Genomic DNA, 23,993 nt, shown 5'->3' with positions numbered 1-23,993 from the left:
CTTCTTGGTCTTGAGGTTTTTTTACTTTTTTATTTTTCAAGCCTGTCTTACTAAAATACGTGGACTTGGTCCTCCAATTGAAGGGCTCACATTCCCTCCTCAGGCAGTACTGGGGTCCCTGCTTGTCTCTTCTATCTGAACCCCCTTTTTGGTTCTTCTGCCTCGCCCTTCCTCTCCCTTTCTTACCCATAAGCCTCTGGTCGCCGCTCACCCCAGGAAGCTCCGCCCCCTTCAGGGTTGAGTTGCCTTAATCCAAGATGGTGCCAGGTGCTTCGGCTCCAGCGGAAGTGAGGTCACACCAGTCCGGAAGGGAAGGCGGGGAGAGAGCTGGCGGGTGGGTCACCCGCTGTGGGGCTGTGGGTGGGGCGGTGGCCGGGAGTCTGGCGATCGTAATTGGGGCTGGAACGAGGGCCACGACGAGGTCCATTCTTGGGAACCCTATCGAGGGGTCGGGGCCCGGGCCAGGGGCGTTGGAGGAAGCCGCCGCGAGCAACACGCCTCTGGCCCCAGAAGAGACCGCTCTAGAAGCCGGCTTCCCGCCCCCGGCGGCCTCCGTGCTCGACCCTCCTGCCGGCTCAGCCGCGGGGGCTGCGGCGCCGGGCGCCCAGTGGGCTGACCGGGCCACGCTGAGGACCGGCCGCACGAGAAGCGGCCGCGCGGCGGGTCCGTCCCTCAGCCCGGAGGTCAGGCCACGGCTGCCCTGTCGGTGGTCCACCGCCCTGAGCCCAGCCCCCTTGGCTGGCCAGCCAGCGACCTCCCTGCACGCCTGCCTCTCTGAAGATGCTTCCAAGCCCTGTCGCTGGGTGATTTTTTCTTTCTTCTTTTCCTTTTTTTTTTTTTTTTTTGGCCTGCAGATTTAAAGGATAGCTGTCTTCCCTCTGGAAAGTTCAACTTGAGTGGGAATGCGTAATCTTTCTTGGACCTTCCGACGTTCCCGGCTTCCAAGCGCCGACTGATCTAGTAACTGGGATCCCATTCAGATCACACGCGCACACACACACAAAAGAGCAGAGTTGTTCTCTTGCACTCAACAAGGGCAGATGGACTTCGGAATTAAGATGCAGGGCGGTGAGCCCGTGTCGACCCTGAAAGTCTCGGAGAGCGAAGGCAAGCTGGAGGGCCTGACCACCGCCGTGATCCCGAACAAGAACAGCAGCAACAGCAGCTGTGGGGGCGGCGGCCTCAGCAGCAGCAGCAGTAGCAGCAGTGGCCGTGGTGGTGGCAGCGCAAAAGGCTGGCAATACAGGTAAGGGGGGGGGTGGGGAACCCTGCTCCCCCAGGGGCTGCAGGAGCACCTGCCTGCCAACTTCCCATTAGTTCTCGTCCTTGGGAGCTGTGGACTCCCTTTGCAGGAGCGAGAGTGGATTCCTTGTCGTTGGTCTCTTCAACAGGTATTTCTGGAGGGCGTTTGAGGGGCGGGAGGGCAATACAGAAAATGACATGCCACAGCCCTCAACTTCCCCACTCCACAGCCGGAGTGAATGCGGCTCTCGGATTTCATTCTCAACTCCTGTTGGTGCTCGTGGGTCCTTGTTTACCAGCCTGCCTTCTCTCACAGGATCCCACCCCTCCACCCCCCCCAGAACGGGAACTGTACACAGAGCCCACCCACTTTGAGGGTCTCACACCCTGTTTGTCAGTTGGTGGAGTGGTCAAATCACGATTCTCAGAAGGGGAGGTGAATGGACATGAATGGACTACAGAGGGCAAGGTGGGCAGATCCTGGGGATGTCCCCCGTTTGAGTGGGCCAGGCTGAGTGGAAGGCACATTTTGTGTTAACTTTTTTTTAATGAAAAAGAATGAAAAAAGTAAGGCACAGCATGACAAGTCCTGGAGGAGCAAGGCAAGTGTATGTGTCTGTATGGGGAGGGAAATAACATCTGGAGTTTTAAGAATGAATGAAATCAGGGCATTCCGTGGTATTGGAACCGAAAGGATGAATGCTGAGGTAACTGTGTGAAATTTGGGCAGAGTTGAAGCCCAGGTTGTGGAGGAAGCTGATCATTTGTCCCGAGTAGTGCTTGTCTGTGTGGAAATCGCATTAACTGTGTTACCACAGAGAAGAGAAACAGTGTGGAAGGTTAAAACTAGGAGAGGAGGGTGCATCACGGTGACCGAAGGTCCTAGGCTCACTCTGAGAATCAGTGCAATCCTTTCGCTTATGTGTGTGGTTGAAGACCAACCCTTTCAGATTATCAGCTGCTTGGCAGCTGATATTTGGATGCATAACTTAAGGAAGCAAGGGAAAGTAGAATTCCACAAGATAGGGGGTCTGATCCCCTTAACACTTTGCAAGCCCGTCTCAGTTAAATTGGAAAGCTGTCGTTTAATTTGGAACCATGGTGACTCTTGTTTATGGTATTACTTAATAGTTACATAATTTTTAAACCCGAATCTGCTGGAAGCACAAATGAAAAAGGCTATTAGGAGAAGAATGACAGAGGAAATGGCAACCGACAAAGTAGGACGTTAAATGAAGATTTGAAAAATTAGCATGCAGTCTTAGCTGCGTTGCTTCTCGGCGCAGTAACATGGTCACAGTGACCTTAAGTCCGACAGGAGAGCACATTCTGTCTAAGTAGGCATAATCAATGGGGAATAATTTCAAATAAAATAGCATTAAAACATGCGTAAGTGTCTGGAAAATTCACTTATGCAGGCTCTACCCCGAGGATGAAGATAAATAAGGCATTACAGCACTTGCACAGTGGCTTGTGTTTAGATTTTGATGTGGCTAATGTTACTATTCCAGGCTGATTCTTGCAGCCAGCTCTCAATTTCATCCACTTTCCTTGTCCTCTAGCACCCTGATTAAACACTCTTACTTGCTGCTTCCCTGAGGTCTGTTGACCTTAAAAACAAAGCAACAACCCTAGCAAAAACAACCAAATTCTTTCCTCCTCAGAGTGATTTACACTCACTGCCTGCTTTCCTTACCTCTAGTTTATCTCCCTACCATAGCGGTGGGCTCTGTTTTCACCAAGGAACAATGAATGTTTTTATTTTATTTAAAATTTTTTTAGAAGTCATCAAGCTTGCAAAGGTTAATGAAGGGAATATACTTGACAAGTCAGGTGACACCAGGAAAGAACCGAGAGCCTGGTGTGTCTTCGGACTAGAGTATTTAATGCATATGGGTCCACTGTGTCTCCTTCCCTGCCCCTCTTCTTATGGGATTCTGTGTTGGAGGGGACAGTGGACAGTGCTTTCTGGGCATGAAGTTTCATGAAATTTCTCCTGAGGTTTTATCAGCACAGTGTTCCTGAACTAAATAGTCCTGCCCTGGCACAAGGCTGAGGGAGGGCTGGGACCCACCTTCAAGGTTATTGGATATGGGCAAGACTTCTGATTGTAAAAGCTGGGCTGCTGCCAGGGCTTATTCTCTTGTATTCAAGTTTCTTCCCTCAGTCAACCACCAGAACTTACTATGTTTGCTCTTTGGCCCCTCTCACAAATAAGCTGATTTCTTTTTTTTTCCTAAAGATTTATTTTTATTATTTTTTTTATTGGAAAGGCAGATATACAGAGAAGAGAGACAGAGAGGAAGATCTTCCGTCCAATGATTCACTCCCCAAGTGAGCGCAACGGACCGATATTATGCCGATCCGAAGCCAGGAGCCTCTTCTGGGTCTCCCACGCGGGTGCAGGGTCCCAAGGCTTTGGGCCGTCCTCTGCTGCTTTCCCGGGCCACAGGCAGGGAGCTGGATGGGAAGTGGGGCTGCCAGGATAGAACCGGCGCCCATATGGGATCCTGGGCGTGCCGGGCCCAAATAAGCTGATTTCTACAAATCCTTTCTCACAGTCATCCCTCAAGAGAAGTAATTGGAACTAGTGTAAAGTGTGTCTTCTGCACCTTCTTCAGGCTAGCATTTGGGTGTAGAGTTGGTTCTTGCTGTGTGTCCTGTGGTCTTCACGTAGTCTGGGAGGAATGACCTGCAGGAGCAAGAGGGTTGGCCATATATTCCAGTGGGATAGCTGAAATATGCTGTTAGGCCAAAAATTCCAGCCCTATTTGGCTTGGTCTTAGAGTTGTCTGGTTTTGTTCAGTTTGATCCAAAATCAATACTTTTTTTTTCTTGTTTAAGGATTTACTTGTTTAGTTGAAAGGCAGAGTTATAGACAATGAGGGACAGAAAGAGGTATGGGAGGGAGAGACAGAAAAAGAACCATTCAATGCAATGGGCAGCTTCCCAAATGGTCACAAAGGCTGAGCTGGGGCCAGGCCAAAGGCAGGAGTTGGGAGCTGCTGCTTTTTTTTTTTAATTATTTAAAAAAAATTATTCTTATTTTTTATTTTTACATGGTTGATCAGGGTAGGACAGATCAAGAATCAGGGAAAAGTAGATGTGGTCATTGTTTCTTCTTCCTGTGTCTGGGGAAAAAGGGAAAACAGGAGAAGCCATACTGACATTGGGGACTGGCCACCCAACATTAACCCAAGGTCCCCGATGTGGCACATGCTCCAAGGAGTTTCCCACATGGTTTTGATAACTCTGAAATGCTGTCGATCCCACTGATCCAAGAATGAGGAAACTGTTCCAATGTCCATTAGCTGACATAGTCAACTTTAGAGTCTCCATTTGCCCAGTTGTTTGCTATCATTGTTTGACTGGGGTAGTTGTCCAGTTTGTTCTGTCCTCCTTCTTCTGCTGTGGTACCAGATGTTCTCTGCTGACCCCAGTGGACTGAGGAATAGAAGCTTCTGTGTGTGTGGTGGGTCCCAAACACTTGGGCCATCTTTTTGTTTCTTTTTCCGGGTTGAGTATGAGGGAGCTGGACTGGAAGCAGAGCAACTGGTACACAAATCAGTTCCCATGTAGGATGTTAGCATCACAGGCAGCAGCCTACCTTGCCTTGCCACAATGTGGGCCCCCAAAGCCAACATTCTTCATATAGGATGGCTCAGATGCCTCTTGGGGCAGCAGTTAGCACATCTAAGTCCTGCCTGTTTTTGAAGAGCTGGGCTTGGTAACTCTAGCACAGGGGCCCCAGTCCTGGCATCTGTTAACTAGGTGAAGGTGGTGGTTTATTCTCTTTCCCTAGGGAGGGGGTCCTTGTTTTGTCTTGCTCTTGAGAGCCTGCTCTGGGGCTTTCATGTAGGCATCCATAATCTGCAATATCCTGTTAGTCCCAGAAATGCTAGAGATGTCTTAAGGTGATAGGACTGAGAATTTACTGCATAGTTTGTACCCACTCTAGGGCCAGTTCCTGCTCCCAGAGGGCAGGATAAGTCCAAGAGTTTACCTCCTGGCTCATGTGTCAGTCTTTTTCCTTGGGTACCTAATGGCCACATTCTGTTAGGAATTTAAGGGTGCTAGTCAGACACCCAAAACTGGAGTCTCAGGTAAGGACAGATTGAATGCTTTTTATATCATCTTCCCTCAGTGGTGGTCCTTCAGGTCTTTTACAAGGGCCCATTCAGATATACACGGGCCCACCTATGTGTAAATCCTTGTGTCCTAATTCAGTGTAACTTTATGCCCTGTATGCTAACCCATTTAAAGGCAAATTGTGCCAGGAGGTGCCCTTTTTTAAAGATTTATTTATTTTTATTGGAAAGGGATTTGCAGAGAGATGGAGAGACAGAGAGAAATATCTTCTATCCATTAGCTCACACCCCAAATGGAGACAATGGCCAGAGCTGAGCTGATCTGAAGCCAGAAGCCAGGTCGCCCACACGGGTACAGAGGAGTCCCAAGACTTTGAACCATCCTCTACTGCTTTCCCAGGCTATGAGCAGGGAGCTGGGTGGGTCTCCCTGCTCCAGCTGAGACATGAACTGGCACCCATATGGGTTGTTGGTGCTTACGGGTAAGGGAATTGAGTCACTCTGCCAGCAGCAGAAGGGGCTTTTAAGGCTTAATAATAGCCAAGTGGGGTTTGAAAATTTGACTAGATGTGTCAGAGGCTCTGTCTCGTGGGGTTCTGCAGGGCCTGGGATGAGAAATGGCAGTAGTGGAAATCTGGCTGCCTTCGGGGGTAGAGAAGATTAGCTTGGTTCCTAACTGGTTTAGAACATCCCTTCCAGCAGCAGAGAGGGGTGCATGAATTGCCATAGGGAAGGCACCCTATTGACTCCCATTTTCTGGTCATTGAGAAGGGAGTTGGCCCAAAAAGAAGATTAGGACAGAATAGGCAGTTCCTGTAACCTAAAAGAAAATTTGCAGTGCTACCTGCCACTTCAGCAGCAACCTTTGGCCCCATCCCCTCAATAGTGATGGTTGGCCCAGCGTGGTAGCCTAGCAGCTAAAGTTCTCGTCTTGAACACACCAGGATCCCATATGGGCGCCAGTTCTAATCCTGGTGGCCCTGCTTCCCATCCAGCTCCCTGCCTGTGCCCTGGGAAAGCAGTCAAGGATGACCTAAGGCCTTGGGTCCCTACACCTACTTGGGAGAGCTGAAAGAAGCTCCTGGCTCCTGGCTCCTGGCTTCGGAATGGCACAGCTCCAGCTGGTGCAGCTGCTTGGGGAGTGAATCATCGGATGAAAGATCAAAGATAGTGATGGTCAAGTTGGGAGGGGGGTGGTGTGAAGGACCTTTTCCGTGTAGGGCCAGCAAAGACTGCAAATCTTACATGGGCAGGGCTTTCGTAGGGGCTAGCTTTGTTATGAAAGCTGTTTGCCCAAAGCTCTATATTCCCTTATCAGTAGCATGTGGTGGTTGTGGAGTTCCTGGCCTTGATGGCAGATTACTAGGGAAGGCTCCTGTCAGCTGGGCCTGCCGTCTATTTTTCCATAACTTCTTATGCCTAGCCCTTACTCTTCTTGCTTCTGATTAGAGTGGAGGCAGTTTCTAGGATGTTAGCCACAGTGGGGGTATTTGATTCTATCCCTAGGTGTTGAAGCTTTTTCTACTATCAGGGGCAGCCTGAGTTAGAAATATGCAGTCATGGACATGTTCTGCTACTGTTTCTTATGGGTTTAGATGATGTCTAAGAATTATGTCCTCCTACATGCACCCAGACACAGTGACCACCTTAAGCAACTTGCCTGTGAATTTCTGGAGGTCATCAGTAAAACTTCCTCATTCATTTGATTAATAAAGAGCACTTCTGTCCATTGACTGCACCCAGTAGTATAGATTTGGCTGTAAAATAATATTATAATTTAAGCTCCCATTTTCTGGCCATGATTCTTGAACCTCTAATTTATGCTGTTTCTGGGCTGTGTTACAGAAAAAGGTTAGTGATTCTCCTTTATTGTTGTGCGGTCCAACCGAGTGGCCATTTGTGTGCTCTCGTTCTCTCCCAGCTGAGTCTGCCAATGATACTATCAGCCTTGGCTGGGGTGGAGGTTGTCTTGGCATAAGAAAAGAATTTCAGGACCAGCACTTTGGTGCAGCACATTATACCCCCACGTAGAGCACCAGCATCCAGTATGGGATCTGGTTCAAGTCTCAGCTGCTCTACTTCCAATCCAGCTTCCTCCTAATGTGCCTGGCAAAGCAGAAGAGGATGGCTCCAGTCCCTGGCCCCCTGGACCCATGTGGAAATAAATAAATTTTAAAAAAAGAAAATTTCAGATGTGAGACAGAGATCAGCATTAAGTATACCAGCAATATTTATTGAGGAGAATATACCTGGCAGGATAGGTGGGCATCTCAGTAAAGAACTGAAAGCTGCTGACTGTTCTTATATATAATTTTTCAAATATTTATTATCTCTTTGAAAGACACAGTTGCAGAGAGAAAGGAAAAAGAAAGAGAGAGAGAGATCTTCCATCCGGGTTCACTCTCCTAACAGTTGCAACAACCAAGGACAGACCAGGTTGAAGCCAAGAACCATGAACTTCATCCTGGTCTGCCACATGGGTGGCAGGGCCCAGGTACTTGGGTCATCTCCCGCTGCCTTCTCAGGACATTAGCAGGAGGTAGATTGGAAGTAGAGAAGCCAGAACTCAAACTGGCATTCTTACATGGGATGTAAGAATTAAGTGGCAGTATAATCTGTACCACAATTCCAGACCCTATTTTTAGTTTCTTTTGTTTGTTTATTTTTTGGTTTTAGATCCTTAATCCACTAATTTCTCAATATATATACTGTTCAAGTTTTTTTTCTTTAATTTTTATTTTATTTTTTATTGGAAAGTCAGATACGCAGAGAGGAGGGGAGAGAGAGAGAGAGGAAGATCTTCCGTCTGATGACTCACCAAGTAACTGCAATGGCTATTTGGTGCTGTGCCACTCCAAAGCTAGGAACCTGAACCCTCCTCTGGGTCTCCCATAGGATGCAGGGACCCAAGGCTGTGGGCCATCCTCCACTACTTTCCCAGGACACAAGCAGGGAGCTGGATGGGAAGCGGGGGCTGCCAGGATTAGAACCGGCACCCATATGGGATCTTGGCACATTCAAGGCAAGGACTTTAGCCACTAGGCTACCATGCCAGCCCTTGTCTGTCAGTTATGTCTTCACTTTTTATACTGTTCATGCCTCAGTTTTATTGGTTGGCTTTTCTTTTCCTTTAAATCAAGGATGGAGAATGTCTAGCCTGTGGGCTGCAACAGGCTCTGAAATCCTTTAGTCTAGCTGGCCTTTCCGATTGGGACTCAAAATTCAGTAAATGTCTAGCAGGCTAATTAAAAAAAATTATTTTATTTTTATTGAAGACTCAGATATACAGAGAGGAGGAGAGACAGAGAAGATCTCCCGTCCGATGATTTACTCCCCAAGTGACTGCAATGGTCAGTGCTGTGCCAATCAGAAACCAGGAGCCAGGAACTTTCTCTAGATCTCCCATATGAGTGTTGGTTCCCAAGGCATTGGCCCATCCTTGATTATCTTCGTAGGCCACAGGCAGGGAGCTGGATATGAAGTGGGGGCTGCTGGGATTAGAACCAGCACCCATATGGGATCCTGACACATTCAAGGCAAGGACTTTAGCCCCTAGGCCACCATGCTGGGCCCAATAAATCTTAAAAAGAAATTGCATTTAAAAAAAAGATTTTTATTTATTTTTATTGGAAAGTCAGATATACAGAGAGAGAAAGCGGGATCTTCTATCCTCTGGTTCATTCCTCAAATGGCCACAACAGCCAGAGCTGAGCTGACCCAAAGCCAAGGTCCAGGAGCCTCCTCCATGTCTCCCATGCAGGTGCAGGGTCCCAAGGCTTTGGGCCATCCTTGACTGCTTTCCCAGGCCACAGGTAGGGAACTGGGTGGGAAGTGGAGCTGTCGGGACCAGAACCGGCACCCATACGGGATCCTGATGTGTTCAAGGCAAGGACTTTAGCCACTAGGCCACCACGCTGGGCCTGGCAGGCTGATTTTTTTTTTTTTAAAGATTTATTTTTATTATTTTTTCATTGGAAAGGCGGATATACAGAGAGGAGAGACAGAGAGGAAGATCTTCCGTCCGATGATTCACTCCCCAAGTGAGCGCAACGGGCCGATACTATGCCGATCCGAAGCCAGGAGCCTCTTCTGGGTCTCCCACGCGGGTGCAGGTTCCCAAAGCTTTGGGCCGTCCTCGACTGCTTTCCCAGGCCATAGGCAGGGAGCTGGAAGGGAAACGGGGCTGTCGGGATTAGAACCGGCGCCCATATGGGATCCCGGGCGTGCAAGGCGAGGACCTTTAACCACTTGCGCCACCGCGCCAGGCCCCAGGCTGATTTTTAAGTTGATAATTTTGTGTGGCCTGTGACTGATGTAAATATTGAGAAAGTCCTTGGAGAAAAAAGGTTCCTCCCACCAGTGCTAAAAATTTGTGTGCTACAACTTTCTCTTATATTCTTGTTTATTTCATTCTGTTCTATAGCCTCAAAATAGATTTTAAAAAAAATGATTGATTTATTTGTTTAGAAAGACAGAGTTACTGAGAGATCTTCCATCTGCTGGTTCACTCCTGCAGCAGGCAGGGCTATGCCAGGTTAAAGCCTAGAGCCAGGTACTTCTTCTGGGTCTCCTGTGTGGGTGTAGGAACCCAAAAACTTGGGTCATCTTCCATTGCTTTTCCCTGGCCATTATCAGGGCATTGGATCAGAAGTGGAGCAGCTAGGACACTGACCAGCACTCATATGGGATATTGGTGCTTGCAGGCAGAGGACTAACCTAGTGAGACATTTTGCCAGCCCCATGGTTCCATTTAAAAGTATTTGTTAATTTCATATATAATTTTTTAATTTACCTGAAATTTCTTTTGAAATCTGAGATAGGGTATTATCTATTACTGTGCTACTTCAAATTTTAGTGTATTATAATATTTAATTCACAAAGTCTGAGTGCTGTTTACTTGGATCCGCTGACTCTGAACCCTTCCGGGGAAGGAGCCACTCCCTGGTTCCCTTATGAGACTCAGCACAATTTGTTCCTTTTAGCCTACTGGACAGAGATATCAGTTCCTCATGAAGTAGCAGTCTCATTTTCTGCCTGGCCAGATGGTCTCCACAGAGCATCTTTGAACTTGGCAGCTTGTTTCCTCAGAGCGAGGAAGTGAGAAGGCATGGGAGAGCGCTGGCTAAAGGGAAGTGAAGGCTTTTGCAACCTAGCCAGGGAAGTGAAGGCACGTCAGTTCTCACTACTAGAAGTGAGTTCTATACAAAGGTGTAAGTTCCAGCAGGTGGGGGTGTTTGGGAGCTGTGCCAGGGACTGTCTGCTGCGGTTGATTTTTTTTTTAAGATTTATTTTATTTTTTTTTATTGGAAAGGCGGATATACAGAGAGGAGAGACAGAAAAATCTTCCGTCTGATGATTCAATCCCCAGGTGGCCGCAACAGCTGGAGCTGAGCCAATCCGAAGTCAGGAGCCTCTTTCAGGTCTCCCACGCGGGTGCAGGGTTGCAACGCTTTGGGCTGTCCTTGACTGCTTTCCCAGGGCACAAGCAGGGAGCTGGACAGGAAGCGGGGCTGCTGGGATTAGAACCGGCGCCCATATGGGATCCTGGGCGTACAAGGCGAGGACCTTAACCACTGCGCCATCGAGCTGGGCCCATGCTGTGGTTGATAAAATGATGGATTCTAGATCATCACTTAATACTGAGGTAGATTTCACTAGGCATTGAGAAAATTTGTTTTGAAGCTAGGGGACTGAGACTTCTTTGATTTGGTGAGATACACTTGATTTGATGGTTAGAGAATAAGAGGCAGCTAGCTAGCATGCAGTCAGTACCTTGATCCGGACAAGAAGTAGCAGAGGAAGACACCAGGAGGGGATGGACAGATAGCTGGGTGATGATTCAGTTGAGAGTGATGGTGAAGGAAGCAAATAAAAGATGAACCTCAGTCCATCTAAAGGGGGAATTTTGAAAAATTCGGAGGAAGAGCAGGTTTGGGGAGTTAAATCCTACATTTTTGTGTGAGGTATGTCCAGTTTCAGCTGCTAACATGTTTGTTATATCCAGCCATCCTTCAGGAACAAGATGGATTGGAAATGCAGATAATTATCTGAAACATGTTTATGGAGACTTGTTTTTTTTTTTAATCTGCAAGCTTTATAAAGATAGGAAGTCATTATCATTTTTTTCCATGCATAGTCTTAAAAGCTGGTGGTAGTAATCTTTTTTAAAGCCTTTGAACACCAGTCTATTGAAAGCTATTTTTGAAAATTATATACTTATTCTTGTTTGGTATATTGTATTTTTGCTTGGTGTTACATAGCTCCCTTCACTTATTTTCTCATTACAATGATTTGTGTCTGTACTTCTTCAGTAACTAGTGTTTGCATTTTGAGAAAAAAACTTGAATGTTCCAGTTTCTTGAGTGTGAACTTAAAAAGAGCACTGAGGCACATCACACCGCAAGGGTGCTAATCCAGTCAGGGGACCCATCCTCTAAACTCACTAGGCTCCCGAGTCCCCACCTCCACATACCTTCACATCCAAGGTTAGTGCTTCAGTCTGTGAGTGTAAGGGTGGGGCAGTGTGGTCCCTGCTGCTGTGTGTACAGTTGTCCATTTAGTCAGTTTCCCATTGATGGATGTTTCCAAAATCTTGCTGTTACAAATCATTCTTTAATGAATAGCTTTGTACATATATAGTCTTGAAAGCACATGATTGGGGCCAGTGTCATAGCTTAATTCTTGCAAGAACCGAGATCCCATGTAGGCACCAGTTCATGTCCTGGCTACTCCACTTCCCAACCCAATCCCTGCTTGGGCTAGTAGAGGATGGCCCAAAGCTTTGGGATCCTGCAGCCACGTGGGAGACCTGAAAGGTGCTACTGGCTCCTGGTTTGAGTCAGTTCAGCTCTAGCCAGTGTGGCCACTTGGGGAGTGAACCAGTGAACAGATCTTTCTCTCTGTCTCTGCTTCCGCTTGTAAATCTGCCTTTCCAATGAAAATAAATAAATCTTAAAAAGACTCTTTAATTTTGGCCAAAGGATATTGAAAAACTTAGTAGGAATGTGTAACATCTGGTTGGCATGTAAAAACTATACCTTGTGTTGTTGGCAACATTGCTGCTGTAAGGCTGGATGAGTAATAGGCCTTTTAAGCTTGAAAGTTGGAATTAAATTGTTGCCATTTCTTTGAAGAGCAGGTTATCAAAAAGAGCGTATCTATTTTTTAAAAATGCATGTCTTTCATGTAACAGTTTCACTTTTAGCAAATGTACTCAAAGTTTTGTACAGTTTGATTTGTTGCAGAATTGTTTGTGTAATAAAAGCCTCAGGACAACTGTGCATTGGTAGGGGATTAGGTAAATATAGCAGCTGTACTGTGGATTTTTGCTATAAAGTGGATTCAGGATGCTTTGAAATAAAACTGTTGAAAACCGCACACAGTACAGAACTGTGTGGGCATTGCAGCCATTTGTTTGAAACACAAAGAGGGTGTGGGTGTGTATATGGAGGCATAGAATATCTTTTGCGAGATCTATAGGACATTGAAGAAAGTCCTGGCCTATGTCTGATGCAAAGCATGCTGGACATGAGTTGATGTGGTTTAAGTAGGTTTTTTATTCAATAACTGCTGACGGTAGAGGGGAAGCTGAGCAGCACTACAGTTTATACAGAGATGCCTGGGTATTTTAAAGAGAGAAACAGAACAGGCAGGCCCAGCGTGGTTCATGTCCTAGCACTCCAGTTCCCTTCCAACTCTGTTTGGGGCCTGGGAAAGCAGTCGAGGATGGCCCAAAGTCTTGGGACCCTGAGTCTGTGTGGGAGACCTTGAAGAAGCACCTGGCTCCTGGCTTCATACCAGCTCAGCTCCTGCTGTTGCGGTAACTTGGAATCTAGCAAATGGAAGATCTTTCTGTCTCTTCTCTCTCCGTAACTCTGACTTTCCAACAAAAATAAATAAATTTTACAAAGAAAAAAAAGGAGAAAGAGAACAGACCCTCAGCAGAGTCAGAAGAGTGAAAAACGGCCAAGAATTGACTCATGTACCTGTGATCAGAGCAGCAGTATTTGCTAGCTGTCAGTTATCGAAGGGAAAGTTCTGTTCTCCCATTGAAAACTGGGTAATTGAGGCCACATCTCTTCTGATTCTATTTTGAAAGAGGCATTCTGATTTTTGAAAAAGATACTTCTTGGTTGTTAGATATAATAGTCACAGATATAATAGTCACAGTTGTTTTTAAGTTTTTGAAAAGTGCATTTTAGTAAATGCTGTAAGAAAGGGGAGGTAAGTGGCCTGAGGTCAGTTTTGTCTAGAACAATTTTCCAGGCAACCTGAACTTTCTCAGGCAGGCGTTTTGGGGGGGGGGGGTGGCAGGGGAGCAGGAAGAAGCATTGTAGGGACGCAGGCTTGGACTGCTAGAAGCCATCCTGGAGTTTTGGCTGAGGCGTCAGTGCAGGGCCGTGGGTGGAGCTGGGTGCGCGCACAGTCCTGTAGTTCTAAACTCTGAAAAGAACAGGTAGCTGGAGGACAAGGGTAGAGAAGACTGCTAACTCAATCCATGTGTTATACTTGTTCAGAGACAGCTCTGTGAAAATCAGATTATATAGGAGATTTCTTTGCTGCTTTGATCTGATAAGCAAGCATTTTACAGCTCTGCTTGATGAAACATCTCAAGGGTAAGAGTGCTGTCCTCAGGGGATTGGCTTGTGGTTTCCCGTGGCCCGTGATGGCTACATCTTCCTTGGACACTCGGGTTCTTCATGTTCTCATACACCCATTATTGGGTGTTTGAGAGGTTACTAAGTAATATCCTGAGTTCAGGACCAGTTCAGACAGAAAGGACAAAGATTAGATAGGGCACAATTAAATTGTCAGGTCTGGATTTTTTTTTCCATATTGTTTCCTTCATGTTTAAAGGGGGTATTAAGGGAGAAGGCCCACCCAGTTTCCCACCCTCCCCAGGTCCCGGATGTAGGGCATGCTCTGAGGTTCTTGCTCAGGTGGTTTTGATATTTCAACAGTTATGAATCGCTGTCAATCTTGCCACTCCAAGCACTATGAGGTCTTTGAAAAATCCACTGATTGACATAGTCCATCATAGCTGAGATGGTTGGTTGACATGTTTTGTCTTCTCTCTTTTCTTGGTTGGGGTTCTGAGTCCAGCATTTAGATTAGGAAGATCTCTAAAGAAGCTTCTTGTATGTGCTAGCAAGTACAGGGCCTGGCACCATCCATCGCCCTGATCAGCTGGTGGTTGTAATTGCCGGGCTGGTTCTGTTTTCACTCCCGACTTCCACTCGAACCAATGGGTGTTGCAGTCCAGCCTGGTTCTGCCCAGCACATACTTGGCCCTCGCATAAACCAGTGGGAGCTGCAGCCCAGTTGGAGCGACCTGCAATAACCCCCACCAGGCCCGCCCCCTAACCTAGTCTGCCAGTATGTGCAGCAGTAATCCAGTCTGTCCCATACCCCATTCCACCCCAGCTGCTGTCTTAGTTTTATGTCTCCTGTGAAAGTGGAAACCCAAGAGGGATGAGCCCACTATTTCCCTCCCAGGCCTCTCCCACTCCCAGATTCCAGCTGATGCTGTGGCTAAGCCCAAACAACCCTCACCCACTCTAATTTTGTTTGCACCAGTAGGAATAATCAGCCCAGCCCGGCTTTTCCATGATCCAGGCCACATGAGGCGCACAGGTGTTGTAGCCCTGCCTAGTCTGGTCTGCCCCCATCCCAGCCCATGCTCTCCTGCAGGAGTAGCTGTCCAGCAAAGGAACCCTCCCTTATCCCCCTGCCAGCTCTGCCCCCTCCCTTCCTTGTTCTCACACTGGTTGGGCGCTGTGGTCCCTTCCGGTACAGGCAACCTCACCTTGGCATTCCATATTATGCACTAGTCATTGTTGCGACCGAACCTGGCTCGACCCACACTGTTCTGGTGCTTGGATTTGCCAGTGGATGATGTGGACAGATTCAGCCTGGTCTTCCCCCAACCCCTGCCAATTGTATGCCAGTGGGTAACTTTTCATGGCCTCTTCTGGGCTGTTTCCTATCATGTTTCTTGCGCTTACCTGCAGGGTCTGTGTCCTGCCAGAGGAGTTGCCCAGGCTCCTCCATCAGAACCTCTCCCAATGCCAGGTTTCACGCTTACCAGTGGGTCCATGAGCCAGCCCTACTCAGTCTACCTCCTGTCCTAGCAGGAACAGTGGCTTTTCCTAACTGGCCTTCAACCCAATCTGGTTCTTGCTGTTGGATGTTTCAGCCCAGCCATGGTTTGTCCATACCCACATATGGCTCACTCATGGCTCAGTAGGGGGTTGAGACCTTGCCTAGTTCATCGCACATCTACCCTGGCCCTCCAGGACACTAGAGGGTGTTGGGGTCTGGCCCGGCTCGGTGCATCCAATCCCAGTCCACACTTGTGCCAAGGGAGACTACAACCATTTCCCGATCAGAACGCAGCCCCTATTCCAGGTCCCACGCCCCTTGGTGGGAACCTCAACCCAGTTAGGGTGTCCCCTTAGCTTCCCAGCTGGGCCTGTTTCCAGTCATAGATCACATGCATGCCAGTGGTTGCTCTGACTCAGCTTGGCACAGCCCCTCACCTGTCCGGACCTCTGCCTTAGACACTGTGGCTTAGCGTCCCTGGCTCATGTGGACCAGTAGGTACAAGAGCCTAGCTCGGCATGACCTGTGCTCCATCCTGGTTTCTAGTTTTGCTTGTGGGCTAAGGTTTGCTCAGTCCTGCCTGATCTACTGTGTTCCATTACCAGTTGACACGTTAGCCAGCTGTTGGAGCTACTTTTGCAGGACAAGCCCCAAGCCATAGCTTCTGCATGGACTGGTATTTGGTGGTCAGCATTGTTAAGTGATTACAAGTTTTACAAAGGAAGAGTTACTGCCAGTGGGAATCTTTACGAATGTTTCAGGTCCTGGAAGCACAATGGGTTCAACCTGGAGCTAATTAAGCAGCGACTCGAAGAACCAAATCCCCAGAGCTCCCCGTCCGGGCGACCAGCAGGTGGAGCCTGGCACCAAATGGCCCACTGGCTGCCCGGGAACAGCTCGTCCAGGCATGAGACGCCCCGTCCTGAGACCCACCAGCAGCCAGGAGGCTGCTGGAAGTTTAAATTCCCAGGCCCAAGGTCGCGCCCCTCCCAAATACCATTCACCACCCAATGAAGGCGGTGGGTGGGTCCCGGACCTGCCCAGTCACAGAGACCTCCCCCCTCAGTGTACTCACCCCAAAGGGAGCAGCCCCCAGAGCCCAGGCAGGCCCAGGAACAGCTCACCACGTGCACATGGCAGCTGTCTAGGATCCAGGCATGAGACGCCCCGTCCTGAGACCCACCCTGGATTTTTTTTTTTTTTTAATCAAGGCATTTGCACATAACAAAATTTGCCATTTCAGTTATTTTTTAAACAGTTCAGTGGCACCTAGTACATTTCAGCCATCTTAGATTCTGCTGTGGCTTCCTAATCCAGTCACATGCCACGTGCTGACAGCTGCCAAACCTGAATCACCAGCTTGAGTCACACTGCCTTTCTCAGGTCTCCCTGGATGTCCACAGCTTAGCCTGGAGCAAATGCCACCCTTCCTCGGTGAACCCTCCTCAAGGAAGGCTGTTCCAGCCGGGAGCACTTATCCCTTCTCCCCCTGCCTCCTCCTCTCACTTACTCCATAACTCATTTTAGCCTCCTCCATCACTACTGCATCCTGCATTGTGTTTAATGAAGCACCTTGTCTTATTTGTGAAAAGGCTCAAAGTATATTCCTGTCGGTCTTTTGCAGTGCTGTGAGCGCTTACTTTGTCGCTTTCTTCGTGGGGGTGTGCTTCTCTTGGATTAGATTATGAACTTGGGATAGAGAGGCCTTGTCTTTTTTTTTTTTTTCCTTTTTTTCCCCCCTACTTGGCAGTATGTTTTCAGAGTGCTTTTTATTTAGTTGGTATTGCATAATTGTGTTTAATTGAAAGGAAAGAATTTGAAACCACTGAAAAAGTAGCGTAATTTCTAATGTGTGTGTGTGTATTTGAAAGGCAGAGTTGCAGGTTGAAAGTGAAAGGCAGAGACAGAGCAATCTTCCCTTTGCTGGTTTACTCCCCAGATGACCACAATGATTGGGACTGGAGCAGGCAGAAGCCAGGAACTTCTTCCAGGTCTCTCACATGGGTAGCCAAGTGCAAAGACTTGGACCATCTTCTGCTGCTTTCCCAGGTGCATTTGCAGGAGGATTAGAAGTGGAGCAGCTGGGACTCGAACTGGCACCCATACAGGATGTCAGTACTATAGTCAGTAGGTTATCCTGCTGTGCCTAAGTGGTAGCCCGAATTTTAGATATATTTTTAGTGTGGTAAGGATGGGTTAAAAAATAAGTGTGTTGTAATTAAAACAATCACTATTAAAATATCTAGATGAGTGCAAATGTAATGATGCTATTTGGTCCTTGGGACCCTGCACCCATGTGGGAAACCCGGAAGAGGTTCCTGGCTCCTAACTTTGGATCGGTGCAGCACCGGCTGTTCCGGCTACTTAGGGAGTGAATCATCGGGCAGAAGATCTTCTCTGTCTCTCTGTCTCTCCTTCTCTCTTATCTGCCTTCCAATCCACTAAATCTCTCCCCAGGTGGTTACAACAGCCAGAGCTGAGCCGATCTGAAGCCAGAAACCAGGAGCTTCTTCTGGGTTTCCCATATGGGTGCAGGGCCCCCAAGCTCCTGGGCAGTGTTAGGCTGCTTTCCCAGGCCACAAGCAGGGTGCTGGATGAGAAATGAGGCATCCAGGATTAGAACTGGTGCCCGTATGGGATCCTGGAGCATTCAAGGCGAGAACTTTAGCCACTAGAACACCGTGCCGGACCCTAAAAATAAATAAATCTTAAAGAAAAAAAAAAGTGGCAACATAACATGACCTATCACAAAACTTTTGATGATGGCCACCAGATGGCACAGTTGTTCCACATCACAGGCTGCTCTGAGGAGCAGCTCATCTGTGGAGTTTATGGAAAATGGGAAAAATGAGAGAGAGCCAGGACAGCCTCTTTTTTTTTTTTTAAAGATTTATTTTTATTATTTTGTCATTGGAAAGGCGGATATACAGAGAGGAGAGACAGAGAGGAAGATCTTCCGTCCGATGATTCACTCCCCAAGTGAGCGCAACGGGCCGATACTATGCCGATCCGAAGCCAGGAGCCTCTTCTGGGTCTCCCACGCGGGTGCAGGGTCCCAAAGCTTTGGGCCGTCCTCGACTGCTTTCCCAGGCCACAGGCAGGGAGCTGGAAGGGAAGCGGGGCTGTCGGGATTAGAACCGGCGCCCATATGGGATCCCGGGCGTGCAAGGCGAGGACCTTTAACCACTTGCGCCACCGTGCCGGGCCCAGGACAGCCTCTTTTACAAAGAGAATGGGCCATGATACCCTGCAGGCAGCTGTTTCATACAGTAAAGCCAGGCCAACAGTTTATATTTGCTGGTTTCGGTTTCTGCTGCTTCTCAGGCTGGCTTTCTGCTGCGTCAGACAGACCATGTCAACACCAGCTGTGGCAGGGAGTGAGCCTACAGATGGGGCTCTCTTTCTCTTGCTGCTACCCCCTGCCCCCACCCAAAAAAAGAATTTTTAAATGTTGGTGTCCTTGTAATTTTTATGAGTTAACTTTTTAGATGTAAACTTCAGTAAAATATTTATAACATCAGAAAATTGCACACACAAAATATTTCTGCATTGTGAAATATGAAGAAAAATGTTATTGAAATTGACGTATGAAATTGTTTGCTTTTTAAAAAATATATTTATTATATTATTTTTATTGGAAAGCAGATATGCAGAGAAAGAGATATAGAGAGAAAGGTCTGGCATTCACTGATTCACTCCAGAAGTGGTCACAACGGTCAGGGCAAAGCTGATCCGAAGCCAGGAGCCAGGAACTTCTTCAGGTCTCCCATGCGGGTGCAGGGTCCCAAGGCTTTGGGCCGTCCTCGACTGCTTTCCCAGGCCACAAACAGGGAGCTGGATGGGAAGTGGAACAGCTGGGACATAAACCAGTACCCATATGTGATCTGCATGCATATGGGATCTTGGGTGTGCAAGGTGAGAACTTTAGCCACTGTGCTACTACTTGGCCCCAAAATTGTATGCTTTTAAAAAAATTTATTGAATGAATGATACAAATAACTTAGGTGTGACTAAAATGAGGGATACTTTAATAATATAAGGGAAGTGACTGGATAAAAGTAAAGGAGATGATGCATTTTCTTTAAAGGGTTTGATACAAAAGTTTTGTTTTCTCAGGTGTAGATAGTATACTTGAGTTTTTGTGCAAATTTATCTTCATGGTTCGTATGCATTTGAAGACTACATAGTAGTCCTAGAACCTGAGGCATAGCGCTATAATTGCTGTAATGTTTTTGTGACATGCTAATTGCTTTGAATAGATACCTAGTAATGCAGTGTTGGTGTAGAGAACCTGGATTAAAGGGTGGATTTCCCCAAATGGTGTGTTATGGAGTGTCTTGGCACCTGAGGGACATATTAATTTAGATGCTATGCTGCCGTGGGCATTTTTCTGGATTATTGCTGAGTCTAAATGAATACTGAGGTTAGGAAGCTCCGGGACAGAATGGACAAAAGAAACAAATGTTTTGCGCAAGAACAATTTGCGGAAGCTGAGCTGTGTGTTAAGAACCAAAATTAGAGGAGGAACTCTTTAGGGAGACTTTTCTTGGACAGAGTCCAGGGGTTTTGGGATTCCTGTGGTCCCAAGTACTGTTTAAGCCCCAAATTTGGGAAACATTTGGAAACTAGACAAGAAAAATATGTCTGTGCTTGTCTAAGCACTAAAGGAGCTGAAAGAAATGGCTTGACGGTGACCAGGGCTGGAAGTGTGAGAAATGTAGCAAGAGCTTTGTTGCTGTGGTTGTTTGCTCTAGAAAATGGGGAAAGAATTGAGCTGGAGATGTCGGTTTAATACAACGGAATGGCTGATTTCTCATTAGCAGGACTTTGGGTTAACATTTTAGAAGCTTGCAGCCTTTGTCTTCCTGAGATGGGTTGTTTTATGAAACCAAATAGGACTTGAGCAGTTTGACCTGATAAACAGAATTGCTGCCTAACCCTTGGAATAGGAGAAGGCAGAAAAATGTGCAGACATTTGACACACTGTTAAGATGTGGTTCAGGACAGCTGCCATGCTTTATTGACCCAAATGCCTGGATTTGAGTCCTGACTCCAATCTAATTTTACTTCCTGCCAGTACACATACTGGGAGGCAACAGGTGATGGCTCAGATAATTCGGTTCTTGATATTCACGTGGGAAAACTGGGTTGAATTTCTGGCTCCTGGCTTTGGTCTGGCCTAGCCCCAAATGTGGTAGGCATTTAGGTAATGAATGAGTGGATGGGAGATCTATCTACCTCTCTTGTTCTGTTGCTACTTTTTGAATAAATAATATAAATAAAAAGAAGCATAGTCAACTAAGCTTCTGCAAGCAATGCTAGTAACCCAAATGGATGCAGGTTCAAGTCATGGCAATTCCATTTTCCATCCAGCTTCATGCTAATGGCCTGGGAAGGCAGTGGAGGAGGGTCAGGTCCTTGGGCGCCTGCACCTAGCTGGGAGATGTGTAAGAAGCTCCTGGCTCCTAGCTTTAAATTGGCCCAGCTCTGGACCTTGTAGCTATTTAGTGAGTGAACCAGTGGATGGAAGATCTCTCCATCTGTCTTCTCTTTCTGTAACTCTGCCTTTCAAATGGAAATAAATACATAAATCTTTATAAAATAATATAGTCAAATAACAATGAAACAATAACAAAAAAATCGAACTGAAAATAAAACACCCAGTGGATGCAAGTCCTGTTTCTCTTTGCCTCCCTCCTTCCTTCCCTCCCTCCCTCCCTTTCTTTTTTTAAAGATTTATTGTTTTCATTGGAAAGGCAGATATACAGAGAGAAGGAGAGACAGAGAGAAAAACCTGCCATCCACTGGTTCACTTCCCAAGTGGCCACAACAGCTGGACGTGAGCCAATCCAGAGCCAGAAGCCAAGAGCTTCTTCTACGTCTCTCGTGTGTGTGCAGGGTCCCAAGGCTGTGGGCCATCCGCAACTGGTTTCCCAGAACACAAGCAGGGAGCTGGATGGGAAGTGGAGCAGCTGGAACATGAACCGTGGCCCATATGGGATGCTGGTGGATGCAAGGCAAGGATTTAACCACTAGGTCATCATGCTGGACCCTTTCTTTCTCTTTCTGTTAATTAGCCTCTCCAACAAACAAATAAATAAATAAGTATTTTTTTTTAAATGGAGGAGAAATACCATGCTATATTGTATTTCCTCTGGAATGCTGACAGACCATATGTGTAAATAAATGAAAAAAGGGAGAACAGGGAATGAAGAAACTTGGTTGTACATCAACTCCTCCTGATGTTGAGACTTGCAGTGAACACTCTGGCTCATGCCTGTCTCGGGTGTGGCAATGGGAGAAAATTGTCAAACTCTGTTTATTGGCGAGATCTTCATTTTAGAAACAGAGAGTTAGAGACCTAGCAGGTTGTCCATGTGTGTGCGTCACCAGTCAGAGGAAACTTTTCTCAATGTATTTTTGAGCTGTCAGACTGGATTTTATTGCTTCACTATTGGAAAATTACAAATAATGTATTTTCACTTACAGTAGAATGTTTATATTTTATACATTTATTTTATGGTCATATAATATAGTGTTTAGGAATTTTATATCTGCAATGTTTGTAATCATACTTAGGGAGTTATAATGGTATTATACTTGTGTTGAAGAAATCTGATAAAATAAATTCTACAGATATGAGATTGGGGTGGTTAAAGGTCTGATTGTTAACCTATAAATTTTACTAGTGAAGAATGTTTGAGGCATTTATAGAAAAAAAATGCATGTCTGCAACTATTTTCAAAACTGTGCAGTTCTCTTACTGAGATTTCTTCTATTTTTTTTCTAATTTTGATTCCCCTATCTTCTTTTGGAAACAGTGACCACATGGAAAACGTGTATGGTTACTTAATGAAGTACACCAATCTTGTCACTGGGTGGCAGTACAGGTAAGTGTAACTTATGTCACATCTATCTCTTCGGAAAGGCCAGAAAGAAGGGGCTGATTGTTTTCCATTCTATTATTATCTTGGTGAAAACATGACTATTAAAGATTTCAGAAAAGGATCTACCATGTTTTCTGTAAGTGATTTTGTTCTTAGATGGTGGGAGGAGCTGTCCGCAGGCCAAGTGGCAGCCTGAAATGCCTCAGAAGTTGCTACTACAGGTCATCTGCCTCCGGCTTTTAATATTTGCAGAGTTTAGGCTCTTGGCAGAATAGAGGTTTGGAGGCAGCAAACACATTTGTATTTGTGCCATATGTTCAAAGCTTTTGTGGCACTTCAGAGAGGTTAAGTAACCAACGCAAGACCACACGAGCAGTCAATAATAGGAAACCAGTTATCTCTGTTCCTTTTTGAGCTTGGGAAGGGCGTTAAATTTTATTGTTTTTAAGGTGTTTATTTACTTTGATCTACTTGAAAGGCAGAGTGGCAGAGAGAAGGAGAGAAAGAGAACACATCTCTCTGTCCACTGGTTTACTTCCCACATGTCCACAATAGCTGAGCAGGAGTTAAGCCAAAGCCGGGAGCCCAGTCTGCTCTCCCACTTAGTCGTGGCAGGGGTGCAAGTACCTGAGCCATCTTCTGCCTCCCAGGATGCATTAGTAGGAAGCTGAATCAGAAGGGAAGAAGCTGGTGTTTGAACCGGCGCTCTGACTGTTGGATGCTGCTGTGCCTCAACAACTGTGTCAAACTGAATTTTTTAGTGTGGCAAAATATGCATAAAATCTTTGATTTTCAGATATTAGATGGAGCTGTCATTACCATCCATCTCCCAAAGCTTTGCATTTTCTTGACTGCAGCTCCATACCCGTTGTGCAGTACTGCCCCTCCCCTCGTCCCTATTGACTATTACTTACCCTCGGTCACTATGAATTTGACTGCTCCCGGCACCACATTCATATGACTGGAATCAAAGCATGTTTGATCTTTTGTAAAGTTTCTTTTAAAAGATTTCATTTATATTTATTGTAAAGGCAGACCTACAGAGAGAAGGAGAGACAGAAAGTAAAATCTTCCATCTGCTGGTTCACTCCCTAAGTGGCCACAATGGCTAGAACTGAGCCATTCTGAAGCCAAGAGCCAGGAGCATCTTTTGGGTCTCCACATGGGTACAGAATCCCAAGGGTTTGGGCCATCCTCCACTACTTTTCCAGACCACAAGCAGGGAGCTGGATGGGAAGTGGAGTAGCTGGTACATAAACTGGCACCCACATGGGATCCTGGCAGATGCAAGAGGAAGATTTAGCTGATAGACTATTGCACCAGGCCACATATTTGTCTTTTCATTTAGGATTGTGTTACAGATCCTTCTGTGTCATAGCATGTCTCTAGGTGTCTTTCCTTGTATATTGTATATATGACATTTTGTTTACCCATTGATCTATAGATGAACATGTGTTATCCCCATCTTGAGGCTGTTGTGAATAATGCAATTATTATATGAGTGTTCAAAATCTTTTCTGATTTTTTTAATATTTTTTATTGGAAAGTGAGATATTCAGAGGGAAGGAGAGTCAGAGAGAAAGATCTATCTACTGATTCTCTTCCCAAGAGGCCGCAATGGCGAGAGCTGAGCCGATCTCATTCCAGGAGGCAGGAGCTTCTTCCGGGTCTCCCA

General features: G+C 46.5%; 1 protein-coding gene and 1 long non-coding RNA gene across 2 annotated transcripts in view; both read left to right on the top strand.

Moving 5' to 3' along the window:
- Positions 1-344: 344 nt before the first annotated feature.
- The window catches only part of LOC121171141 (oxysterol-binding protein-related protein 11), a 64,968-nt gene continuing 41,319 nt past the window's right edge, over positions 345-23,993 (top strand). Inside the window, exons 1-2 of the mRNA XM_041002649.1 lie at positions 345-1,246; positions 22,253-22,321. Coding sequence (XP_040858583.1) covers positions 1,041-1,246; positions 22,253-22,321 — 275 coding nt within the window. The 5' untranslated portion in view covers positions 345-1,040. The remainder of the gene's footprint in view (positions 1,247-22,252; positions 22,322-23,993) is intronic.
- Positions 4,623-5,310, top strand: LOC121171142. Its single transcript, XR_005886095.1, has 2 exons — positions 4,623-4,664; positions 4,792-5,310. It is a non-coding gene; the product is annotated as an uncharacterized LOC121171142 (long non-coding RNA).

Source organism: Ochotona curzoniae, unplaced genomic scaffold (genome assembly GCF_017591425.1).
Source record: "Ochotona curzoniae isolate NIBS_2020 unplaced genomic scaffold, NIBS_Ocur_1.0 scaffold_2587, whole genome shotgun sequence".
Lineage (NCBI taxonomy): Eukaryota > Metazoa > Chordata > Mammalia > Lagomorpha > Ochotonidae > Ochotona > Ochotona curzoniae.
Note: the sequence above shows the minus strand (reverse complement) of the source record. Positions and strands in the feature narration are given on the sequence as shown.